Genomic DNA, 13,013 nt, shown 5'->3' on the forward strand with positions numbered 1-13,013 from the left:
TCTAGCTGGTAGTTTTTGTGCTAACCAATCACCTATATTATTTGGTCACGCAAAGAGATACTTAACAAAGAGACTGGTTGCAACATGGCTTGGCTGTAAACCAAGATGGATGCATGAATCCTTTGCTCTCTTCAGACTTCTTGGAGGAAGAAGAAAGGTCTGTGATGGCGGAAGGCCCAGGGAAGGTGTCAAAGCCCACTAAAACAGTGGCCCCAGCCAGTGACAGTTCTGAGCTGAGTACTTCCAGCTTTCTCACCTGCTCTCAACCAAAAACATTTATAGATCATTTTTTATTGCTATGCAGTGAGAGGTGTGTGCAGACCTTGAGCAGCGTGCAGAATCTTAATTGTCAGAGCCAAGGACTGCACGTCCATCAGAATTTGAGCCAAGTGACACTTGAGTATGGGAAGTCCTCCTAGATCATAGGTGCTTAGAAAGGCAGGCATTGTCATGAACAGTCGAATGCAACTAAACGACAACAACAAACATGGTCATGCCTGTGCAGAGCTTGTCTGAGGCCTGGGGCAGGAGTCTTGTTGGTTATCCACAAGGCTTTTGATAGTCTTGAATGGCCCTTTTTTTCTTAAACTGCTAGAAAAATTGTGATTGGGTCAGAGGTTTTTAGATCTAGTAAAACAATGTGTTCTCATTTGGTCACTGCAATTAGGGTCAAGGTGCTGGACTTGTGGTTGCAGTGAGGAGGGTGACGAAGCAGGATTGTCTCCTTCCCCCTTCCTCTTTACAATTGTGGCTGAGGCTTTAGCATATAAGATAAGCGCCAGTTATGACATTAAAGAAATTAAGATCAGCAATGAAAAACAGGCCATAAGTTTTTTTTGCTGATGATACCTTGATAATGATATCAGATTCAGAGGCAGGGATTTCAGAACTGAAAGTGGAACTTGCTAATTTGCAGGAGGTTACTGGTTTAGAGGTAAACTATGCAAAATCCTTTCTTGCATACCTTAATCTACTACGGCAGGTGTCTTGTGGCACTTATGGCCGATACAGGTCTACAGGGAGCATGCTTTAAATATTTAGGAGGAATGGCAACAAAACGTTTAGCAGAGCTTCGGCAGCGCAACTCTAGCTGCTGCTGAAGTCATGGCAAGCCCTTACTCTCTCTCGGTATGGCTGATTATTGCCGTTAAGATTATGTTCCTGACAAAGCTTTTGTTTATGTTTCTAACATTGCATACAGAGTTCCACCTTGCCCTCTTGCAGTGGTGGCAAAGGTGTATTGAAGACATCTGCTACAGGGGAAAGCAAGCTAGAGCAAACAAAACAGTGCCATGCACCAAGCCTTGGTCTGTGAGGAAGCCATTGCCTGAATGTCAGTGGCCACGAGGTCACTGGCCAGGCAGCTGGTTCTGTGTGGCAGCTGCTGCACTTAAAACAAAATAAAAGGTGACACAGCGGTGGTCAGGCAGCTGCAGCTCATTCTTCTGCTCCTCCAACTGGAGCAAGAGGCTCAGTGTGCCTAGCCTTGAGAAGATAGTAAGTGCATGCTTGCGTCCACATGTGCATGCAGTGAGGAGTTGTGACCAATCCCACTTTCCCAGTTCATGCAACCCTATAGTACATATTCGCAGAATGTGTTCGCTTCATACCTGCATGCATCTAGTATGTATTGTGGAAAGTGGTTTGTCTGCCTGCCTATTCTCTATGGGTTCTGTTGCCTCCCAAGATAGGTAAAGGTAAAGGGACCCCTGACCATTAGGTCCAGTGGTGGGCGACTCTGGGGTTGCGGTGCTCATCTTGCTTTATTGGCCGAGGGAGCCGGTGTACAGCTTCCGGGTCATGTGGCCAGCATGACTAAGCCGCTTCTGGCGAACCAGAGCAGCGCACGGAAACGCTGTTTACCTTCCCGCCAGAGCGGTACCTATTTATGTACTTGCACTTTGACATGCTTTCAAACAGCTAGGTTGGCAGGAGCAGGGACCAAGCAACAGGAGCTCACCCCATCACGGGGATTCGAACCGCCAACCTTCTGATTGCGAAGTCCTAGGCTCTGTGGTTTAACCCACAGCGCCACCCGCGTCCCGCCTCCCAAGATATCATTGCCCAATTGGACATGTTGCCCAATATAGCAGGATAGAAAATGTGTTGAAGCGCTTTGTCTGTCCTGAATCTTCCAACATTCATCTTCACTGGATGTACATAATTTCTAGTGTTAGGAGATAGGGACGGAAAATGTCTCTCCATCCATTTTCTTCACACTATACATAACTCCACGTACATCTCTCTAATCTCCTCCTACCTTATCTCTAAACTAACCCCCCTCACCCCAAAAAATGTTGAAACCTTTGCTCATAGGGTAGCTGCTGCATTCTATTTTCGAAATGTTTTCCAACTCCACAATATCCTTTTGGGATTAAGACAACCAGAACTGTACACAGTATTCTAAGTGTTGTTGTACCATAGATTTCTATCATTGTATTATGACAGTGGCAGATTTATTTCTCATTAAACTTCTTTGAGATTTTTGTTTACAATCAAGTGATATATAAATATTGTGAAATAACTAAATTAATATTTAAATCCTTTGCTCAATGATCCCTAGTATGGAATTCACCTTTATTTAAGCAGTTACTGCAAACTGGGCTGATATCTTCTTGGAGATATTCACCATGACCCTGAGGTCTCATTCTTGGTCATTCAATGGCAGTTTAGACCCCAAGAGCATACACATGAGATTAAGAGAATAATGTATATTAACAATGTGTTTGACCTCCAACGTGATACCACTTAACACTTGTTTACATTGAATTGCACTTAGCATTTTATTACCCATTCACTCACTTTGGAGCTCTTTGCAATCTCTTTTTCTTTTAAACATCCGGAACAAATTGATATCATCATCAAACTTAGCTACCTGGGGCACCACAGTTCAAGAAGGACACTGACAAACTGGAACGTGTCCAGAGGAGGGCAACCAGAATGGTCAAAGGCCTGGAAACGATGCCTTATGAGGAACGGCTAAGGGAGCTGGGCATGTTTAGCCTGGAGAAGAGGAGGTTAAGGGGTGATATGATAGCCATGTTCAAATATATAAAAGGATATCACATAGAGGAGGGAGAAAGGTTGTTTCCTGCTGCTCCAGAGAAGCGGACACGGAGCAATGGATCCAAATTACAAGAAAGAAGATTCCACCTAAACATTAGGAAGAACTTCCTGACAGTAAGAGCTGTTCGACAGTGGAATTTGCTGCCAGGGAGTGTGGTGGAGTCTCCTTCTTTGGAGGTCTTTAAGCAGAGGCTTGACAACCATATGTCAGGAGTGCTCTGATGGTGTTTCCTGCTTGACTCGATGGCCCTTGTGGTCTCTTCCAACTCTATGATTCTACCTCACTCCTCACTCTTAACTCTAGATCAGTGGTTCCCAATTAGCTAATTACTGAGGACCCCCTATTTTTCGAAAGCTGAGCCATGGATCCCCTACTTTTGAAAATGGTACCTGGAGCCCTAATTGGAAACCACTGCTCTAGATCATTTATGAACAAGTTAAAAAACACATGTCCCAATATTGCTGCTGCGGGACTCCACTTCTTAATTCCGTGTCCATGTATGCCTACTCTCTGCTTCCTATTTACCCAGTTCCTCTCATCTTAGTCTATGACCACTAAGTTTATTCAGGAATCTTTGGTAAGGTACTGTGTTAAAAGATTTTTGAAAATCTAAGTGTGCAGAGTCAAATGGGTCACCTCAATCTATGCACTTCTTAGCCCTGCCAGAGAACTAATAGGTTGGTGAAGGAGGATTTACTCTTGCAGAAGCCATGCTGTTTCTGCTTCAGCAAGACTTCTTCTATATGCTTGGTATTTTTATATTTGACAATGCTTTCCACCAGTTCTCCCAGAAGACACCTTAAGGTAACCACTCTATAGTTTCCTGGATCTATTTAAAAAATTGGTGTTGCATTGTCTGCTTCTCAGTTCTCAGGTACAGAGAGGCTGATCACATGGGAAGAATAATCCTTCTAATCAATAGAAGAATCAGACATGGGATAAATTGCATTAAACATTACAGAGCAGGAAAGGGGAGAACTCAACATGTGGTTGCTGTTTTCTGAAGCAACTTGTGCTTCTTAAAATACTCTTACATCCCATTAATTCCAAGTTAAGACTGTGACCATAATCATTTTTTGCTTTACTTCCTGGGCCACCATAATATTTCTTCTTAGATGCTTGTCTAGACAGCATTCAGTTCTGTGGGATGTTACATCTGCCTGCACACACTGTAATCAAAATTATCACTTAGGAAAATAATCCTTCTAGTCAATCGAAGAATCAAGAGTGATTCCTACTTGGTTGTCAGATGTTCTAATAAAATGTCTTTTTTTCTCTAGGAGTAACAACTGAACAGGGTGAATCCAGTGACCGTCCCATCCCATGTTGTCATAGTACACATTGTCCAACTGAAAACACAACCTTTCCTTAAGATGAAGACTGCCAACAAGAACTCTCTGGATGTGAGAAACCCATCCAAGAAGTTGCAGATGCTTTCTTCTGACCGTCATTGTCTTCTTAAGCCAACCACAGTCTAGTATGTGCAATGTATCGAGCACTTTCCCCCTTTGCTTCCATAGGAATTATTACCCCCAGCAATATAGTGTACTGCGATTTCACTGTAAATGCCAAAGATCTGGTGGAGATTATACACTTGTCACTCAATCTAATGAATATGATCCACTAGCAAAAGCAGTCCTCTGCATGTATCAGGAACCATCAGCATGAATCAGATTTGCTGTGGGAGTCGTTGATTACTTTCAATGGAATGCACATTGAAATGTGTCTTCCGTCTGGGTTCGGAAGTGAATGGAAATGTAAATCCCACTGGAAGCGATGAAATGCAGACAAATGGGTGCATTCGGATGATGTACATCTGATGTATGCTTGTGATTCCTGATGTGTGTGGAGACTTGCTTTGGGCTGTGACATCAGGGTCTTGTTTTTTACTTATATGGCACCGTCCTGGAGTAGAAAAATTCCCAACATTCCCTTATATAATGTCATTATCACTCCCAGATCATACTTTGTAAATCTTTCTTTCTTTCTTATTTTTTAATCATCCATTTGAACGGATCTTTCTGAAGCACTGAAACCAGGATTTGAAGAAAGAAGCATCTAAGACATACCAACGTTTGTTCCAAAATTATTGATTTTTCTTACTTTCAGCAAGAAAGTTCTGTTTCTTTGATAGTTTTTCACACAAAGACACACACAGGGAGTAAAATAGTGACAAAAAAGAGAACTGCTAACTACAGGAAACATATTTTCATATTTTAAACTTGTCATTTAACCCAATGTATTAACCTTTATACCAAAAAAGAAAAAGAAAAAAGAAAACAAAGGATAAAGAGCAAGAATGTAAAGTAGCAGAACTATTCCAAAACTGTTTGTCAAGTCATATTTTGGAATGTAGCAATGTTTAAAAACACATGTAATGCAAAGGCATTTGAATTCTATATTGTATCTTTCACTTCAAATTGAAGTAAAAAAAAAGGTATAGAAAAAACTCACTTGGAGTAAGCAGGCATTATAAATAGTTCGTGTCATACATAAGGCGTCTGCTAAAAATGAAGAATATAATTCAGCCTCACAGTCAAATAATATGGCCTTTTGAAGTCAAATGAAATGGTTGTACGAAGTAGTTAAATTTGGGTTTCTGTTATTTCAGTATAAATTGGGTATTGATTTACAAAATGCAATGGGTTTGAAACTAGCCTTTTTGTACCTATCAGGTTGGGAGACATCACCAAGTAAGTTACTCTTATCTTATTATATGCATTAGAACAAGACTATATCCTACACTTTAAGACTAAGCTAAAATGCAGAATTATGGACTGTTCAGTTGATGTCCACCACTTTCACTGCAATGAAGGGCTTCTACATACAGTGGTGCCTCGCAAGATGAAAAGAATCCCTTCCGTGAGTCTCTTCGTCTAGCGGTTTTTTCGTCTTGCGAAGCAACCCTATTAGCGGATTAGCGCTATTAGCGGCTATTAAAGGCTTAAGGGATTAGCGGATTAGCTGCTAAAAGGCTATTAGCAGCTTAATGCCTTAGAAAAAGGGGGTGGGGAGCGGAAAAAAACCCCAGGAATCGCAAGACATTTTCGTCTTGCAAAGCAAGCCCATAGAGAAATTTGTCCTGCGAAGCACCTCCAAAACGGAAAACCCTTTCGTCTAGCGGGTTTTCCGTCTTGCGAGGCATTCGTCTTGCGGGGCACCACTGTACTTTCTCCCTCTGGCGTGGTAATGGTGGGTTAATACTAGAGATAAACCCCTGTAGGAATAGGACAAAAAAGCTGGACTGTCAGGAGTGTCTCTGGAGCTACAAAATTGATTCCAAGCCCTCACCTTGGACACCAGTTCTCAGCCAGAGGAGCAAGTACAGCAGTTGCAGACCTCAGAACACACCAAGGTAGCAGCTGAAGGTTCAGTGTGATTTCTGCTGCTTCCCAGAGAAGGAAAAGAGACATGTGGCGGTGGCAGGTGACTCCCTATGGAGGAGGGAGCAGTGTGCAGAGGAATGACTCATGGTTTGTGTTGTCTCTACACAAATGCAGAGAGTATGGGAAACAAGCAAGAAGAACTTGAGCTCTTAATACTGAATGGTAAATATGGCCCAGAAGACACTACTGAAACCTAGTGGGATGAGACTCAGGACTGGAATGTAGAAACTGAGGAGTACAAGCTGCTCAAATGGAATTGATCAAACAGGAAGGGAGGAGGGGAGATATTGTAGCAATAGGAAACTTCAACCATTCTGATATCTGTTGGAACTCAAACGCAGCCAAGAATGTAAGGTCCAACAAATTCCCCAGTTGCCTTGCTAACAATTTCCCAGAATTTGGAAGAAGCAACAAGGGGGTCATCTCTCTTGGACCTGGTCCTCACTAACAGGAAGGAACTGACTGATAAGCTAAAAGTAGACAGAACCTTGGGAGAAAGTGATCATGTCTTCTTGAGTTTCACTATACACAGGCAAGGGAAAACTGAGTGTAGTCAGACATGCACCCTGGACTTTGAGAAGGCTGATTTCAAAAAGCTTAAGGAACTATAGGGTGAAGTCCCATGGTCAGAAATACTCAAAAGAGAAGGGGGTCGAAGATGGGAGTTTCTCAAAGGTGAGATATTGAAGGCACAAATGCAGACAATTCCAGCAAGAAAGGAAAGTGGTAGGCACCTAAAGAAACCAGTGTTGCTGTATGAAGAGCTTACAGATGGAATAAGATGTAAGGAGGGCATGTATAAGAAATGGAAGAAAGGAGAAATCATGATGGAAGAGTACACACGAGTAGCCAACAGTTGCAGGGAAAAGGTCAGGTGGGCCAAAGCTAAGAATGAACTCAAGCTTGTAAGAGAGGTTAAACATAATTTAAAAGGTTTCTTTGGCTATGTTCAAAACAAGAGAAACAAGCAAGTATTAGGTCCTCTGTGTGGAGAAAATGGACAAACACTATTGAGTGACAGAGAGAAGGTGGAACTGCTAAACACTGACTTTGCCTGCTTCCTTTCCTTCCAAAAGGAAAGCAATGCCCAACCTGATAACATGGTAAATGATGCAAGGAGCGACCTGAAACCCAAAATAGGAAGAGAGGTGGTAAGGGAACATCTAGCTACTTGAAATGAATTCATATCTCCAGGGCCTGATGAGCTGCACCCAAGGGTAATAAAAGAGCTTGCGGATGTAATCTCAGAGCCTGTGTCCATAATTTTTTATAATTCTTGGAGAACAGGAGGCAAGCAAGTCTTGTCCTCATCTTCAAAGTGGGGGGGGGGAGAAGACTCTGCACGTATATAAAATTTAATAATAAGAACTCCTCCTACTCCTACTGGTGACTAGTCAGCTTAATGTCAATGCCAAGAAAGGTCCTAGAATAGATGATTAAACAGTGGACACTTAGAAAAGGATGTGAAATCACAGCATGGGTTTCTGAATAACAGGTCACGTCAGATGAAACTCATTTCTTTTTTTGACATAGTTATAATCTTGGTGGATCTGGGGAATGCTATGGGTGTAGGGTATCAAGTCCATTATATTCTTGTGGAGAAGCTGGTAAAATGTGGGTTGAACAACTGTGAGGTGGGATTTGTAACTGGTTGACTGACCAAACCCAGAGAGTGCTCCTTAATGGTTCCTCCTCATTCTGCAAAAGAGTGGCAAGTGGGGAGCAGCAGGGTTCTGTCCTGGGCCTCTTGTTGTTCAACATCTTTATAAATGACTTGGACAAAGGAATTGAGGGGATGCTCAGCAAATTTGCAGATGACACCAAACTGGGAGGGGTAGTTAATACCACAGAAGGCAGAATTGGGATTCAAGATGCCCTTAACAGATTGGAGAGCTGGGTCCAAACTAACAGAATGAATTTCAAGACGTAAATGTACAGTTCTGCCCTTAGGCAGGAAGAACCAGCTGCACAAATATAAGATGGGGGACATCTGGCTTGCCAGTAGTACATGTGAAAAGGATTGAGGGATCTCAGTAAACCACAAACTGAGCATGAGACAACAAAAGCAGCAGCAAAAAAAGTGAATGCTATTCTAAGCTGCATCAACAGAAGTACAGTGTCCATATCAAGGGAAGCAGTAATCCTGCTCTATTTTGCCTTGAACAGACTTTGCCTGTAATACTGTGTCCAGTTCTGGGCACTACAATTTAAGATGAATATTGATAAGCTGGAATGTGTGCAGAAGAGGGCAACAAATATGATCAAGGGCCTGGAAACCAAGCTTTATGAGGAATATAGCCAATATTCTATACTACTAGGTCATGACAATCTGTGCTTGAACTTGATTCAATTACTATGTTCTCAAAGAAGTTTGATTCTGATAAACCATATAGAATGGCAGCAGACAAAATCACTGAAAACAGACTGCTGGGTCACACAGCCAGAGCAGTTTGGGTGAGGATCTCAGGTGAGTGCGGACCCACTTTTTGAAGATTGCACCGTCCTCATTGACTTCTACTGTAAATTACATTTTTTTGCTGGGCTGCCAGGCCATAGAACCAATATGAATGGGCTCAGGATTCCCAGTAAGTGCCCCTCTTCTGGTCCTGCCCCACCAGTCCCCCCAGAACACTATTTCCCCCAGGTTTAAACCAGTGGCACCTTAGAGACCAACTAAATTTGTTCTTGGTATAAGCTTTCGTGTGCAGGCACACTTCCTCAGATACACTGAAACAGAAGTCACCAGACCCTTATATATAGTGGGAGGGCGGGGTGGGGTTTTTCTCAGGAGAGTAGTATAAGATGGGTATGGTAAACCTGTTGACGACTGTTAACGACTGCAAGTAGACCTACAGGAAAAAGCAAGGGATAGTATGCAGATGATTAGCTTATGTAATGAGACAGAAATCCAATATCTCTGTTCAGACCAGATCTCGCCATAGTTTTCAGTACCGTACCAAGAACAAACTTAGTTGGTCTTTAAGGTGCTACTGGACAATTTTTTTATATATTTCGACTGCTTCAGACCAACACGGCTACCACCCAAAGGTTTAAACCAGTTTAAGATTATGTATTGTAGCACATATTTCAAACGTACAGTGGTGCCCCGCAAGACGAATGCCTCGCAAGACGGAAAACCCGCTAGACGAAAGGGTTTTCCGTTTTGGAGGTGCTTCGCAGGACGAATTTCTCTATGGGCTTGCTTCGCAAGACGAAAATGTCTTGCGATTCCTGGGGGTTTTTTTTTCGCTCCCCACCACCTTTTTCTAAGGCACTAAGCTGCTAATAGCCTTTTAGCAGCTAATACGCTAATCCCTTAAGCCTTTAATAGCCGCTAATAGCCGCTAAACTGCTAATAGTGCTAATCCGCTTGCTTCGCAAAAGGAAAAAACCGCAAGACGAAGAGACTCACGGAACGGATTCTTTTCCTCTTGCGAGGCACCACTGTAATCCATTCACAAGTTCACAATCGGCTCAAAGATAAGCACTGTGCATATTTTACAAACTGGAAATGCTTAGGTTTGGTTGGATTGCTCCTTGTTTCTTTCAATACTGCACTTTTTTTAAAAAAAAACCCCAAAGCAAACTAATTTAAAACTTAAATATGGCTGGTTTCTCAAGCAAGCTGTGTATTTCTTTTCATTAAGGTAAGTGCTGTGTGTTTTCAAAGTGTTTTCCAGGGGGGAAAGTCAGATTTTGGAGCCTAATGAAAAAGATGGGGTCGGATGAATCCAGTTCATCACAAGAAATGGCAGATAAGGCACAAAAACTCAATCCAGCTCCATACCAGCCGTGACTTCCGAGCCTAGTAAGCATCCACCTAGGGCCGGCCCTAGCTGATGCTAGCTTGTTACGAAGAAGGATGAGCAAATTGCACTGTTCACATGCAAGGGCCACTGGTTTCTATGCAACATTAAATAGGTCTCTTTACTGGAGACTTCCTGAATTTGAAACTACAACTCAGTTCTGTTCAAAGAAAGGAAACACTCCTCTTGAAGATTTACAGCATGCCTGTTAATATGTGGCTTGCTTTGCCTCTGCTGCATAGCAGAGGCCAGCAAACCATGCACAACTGGAACCCAGTCAAACTTTTATAGTCTTTCAAATTGAAGTTGGAGCCGGAGAGGAAATACTAAAATCCTGCATATACAACTTCTGTCTCTGTGTGAGAGAGAAATTCCATGAAAATCAGTGCAGTGACGAATAAAGTCATATCCCATTTAAATGGATCGTTTCTTTCTTTCTTGAACTCCTTTAGAAATATGGAACCTTTAAATATTATTGAAAAATGAGCTTTCATTACAGGGTAAGGACTTAATTAGCACACAACTCATAGTTTATGAAGGCTAGTCCTGTCAAACGTGTTTGCTTACAAAGATAAAACCCACTTAATACTTTTAAATAGCACATCCTATACACATTCAGTTAAAATTCTGAAATCAACAGATCCAGTCTACTGCCTTACTGGTTGTTTTTAAAACACAGGAAAAATCAGGAAAAGCTGTCATATCTAAGTGTCACTCCAGTCAGTTCAGAGGTGCAGAAAAGACATGTGGCCCAAGCCATTTTGCCGCCTGCAAGAGCCCCCCCCCCACACACCATGGAGTGGCAGCAGTCAATGCTTATTGCACCCACTGTATTGTCAGAGTAGTGGCCCAAAGTCCTGTGAGACTTGTAGAAGACCTCTCCCTTGCACGGCCAGCTTCTGCCTGCTCCAATGCTGCTGGCTGGTCTAGCTAAATGCCAATGGCTGGGCAGCTGGTTCTGTATGACAGCTACAGCACTTAAAAAACAAGTGACCGACCGGTGGTCTTCCACAGTCTGACACGGTGCCAGCCAGCCAGCTGCAACTACCAGGGACTTACCGTATTTTTCGCTCTATAGGACGCACTTTTCCCCCTCCAAAAATGAAGGGGAAATGTGTGTGCGTCCTATGGAGCGAATGCAGGCTTTGGCGGAAGCCTGGAGAGCGAGAGGCGTCGGTGCGCACCGACACCTCTTGCTCTCCAGGCTCCAGGAAGCTATCTGCAAGCCTTGTGCACCCAGGGGGAGTTCCCCCGGGAGCGCAAGGCTTGCGGGTGGCAGCCTGCAGCGCGCAGCACGGGGCGCCCTTCGGAGGACGCCCGGTGCTTCGCGCAGGTGTCGCCAAGCCTTGCGCGCCCGGGGGAAGTCCCCCCAGGAGCGCAAGGCTTGCGGGCGGCAGCCTGCAGTGCGGAGCACGGGGCGCCCTCCGGAGGACGCCCCGTGCTTCGGGCAGGTGTCTGCAGCCTGCCGCCCTGAAGCAGAGCGCCCCTCGCGTGGGGCAGACATCGGCCAGCCCCACAATCTTGGGGGACAGCGGGGAGGCGCAGCGCAGCCATCCCACTGTTCCCCGACCTGTTTTTTTTGGGGGGAAATAAAGGGGGGGAAATTTTCCTTTATTTCCCCCCCCCCAAAAGTAAGTGCGTCCTATGGGACGGAGCGTCCTATGGAACGAAAAATACGGTAAGCAGCAGCAGCAGAATCCTTCCACTACCTGCCCCAATCTACTGTCAGAGGCGAAAAGCTCAATATACCTCATAGTAACATCGGTCACAAAAGGACCTATAGCTATGCATCTGGAGAGGGGGTGGATGGAAAGCCACTAACGGGGGGTTTGCAAGGCTTTGCAACTCATGTCATAGTTCTCTTGGAGAGAAAGATGAATGCAAGAGATAAGACAATCTTGAATATCTCTTTTATTTATTTATAAATACATTTATATGCCGCCATTCATAAAAAAATAGAGCCCATTACAACAACCACGCATAAAACCATAAAATAAAAGCATATAAAAATTGAAAACCAGAGATCAAATATTGCAAAGGGATACTTCAATTGCCAGTGTAAGCCTGGCAGCATAGAAATGTTTTCAACAGGCATTTAGAGGTTAGAAGAGAAGGCGCCTGCTGAATCTCTGTTGGCAGAGCATCCCTCGACTGGACTGGTGACACTAAAGACATATTCTTGTTGCTGTCCAATGAGCCTTGCCAGCTTGGGGCCGGGGGGGCGGGGGGGGGAGATCAACAATGATCCTGTAAATGACTCCTCATTTAAAGATACATTATAATGTTTAGGTGTTCTTAAGTGAATGGAAGCTGGAGGCAGCTCAAAAATTGTCAAACTCCTCGTTTCAGTAAGTGTTATATGTGGTGGGTTTGCTGCTGGTTCCTAAGAGTGGAGCAAGGCATAGATCAGTGTGGCGCATATACAGAGGCAGAAATGCTGGGCTGGCTTCAACCACATTGCGTTGACCTCCCCGCAACCCTCAGCGTTGAAGAGGCATGTGAGCAAACCCCATTTTGCCAGCACCACACCACTGATCGCTGCTGGTTCTAGGGCTGGTTGACACTTGCATTTACAAAATCATCACTTGGTAACTTCCACCCAAATAAGTTATCTCCATTGAAAAATACTGCATTTTCAAGTGATAGGGAAGTTTTGTCTATGTCTCAGCCACACAGGATGATGCAAACGATTCAAACTTGCATATGTAAAACTACATTAAAACATCCCACCCATACAAAAAGGCCATAGTCATC

At 43.7% G+C, this 13,013-nt stretch overlaps 1 protein-coding gene and 1 long non-coding RNA gene across 2 annotated transcripts in view; one reads left to right on the forward strand and one right to left on the reverse strand.

The window, feature by feature from the left end:
• ATOH8 (atonal bHLH transcription factor 8) overlaps positions 1-5,466 on the forward strand; it is a 30,842-nt gene extending 25,376 nt beyond the window's left edge. The window contains exon 3 of the mRNA XM_083440955.1: positions 4,348-5,466. Within this exon, the coding sequence (XP_083297081.1) occupies positions 4,348-4,353 (6 nt within the window). The 3' untranslated portion in view covers positions 4,354-5,466. The remainder of the gene's footprint in view (positions 1-4,347) is intronic.
• Positions 997-9,535, reverse strand: LOC310677762. Its single transcript, XR_014511422.1, has 3 exons — positions 6,229-9,535; positions 3,347-5,887; positions 997-2,875 (listed from the first exon to the last, which is right to left on the reverse strand). It is a non-coding gene; the product is annotated as an uncharacterized lncRNA (long non-coding RNA).
• Positions 9,536-13,013: the final 3,478 nt, after the last annotated feature.

Source organism: Podarcis tiliguerta (genome assembly GCF_965153285.1).
Source record: "Podarcis tiliguerta genome assembly, chromosome: 5".
In the NCBI taxonomy this organism is placed as follows: Eukaryota; Metazoa; Chordata; class Lepidosauria; order Squamata; family Lacertidae; genus Podarcis; species Podarcis tiliguerta.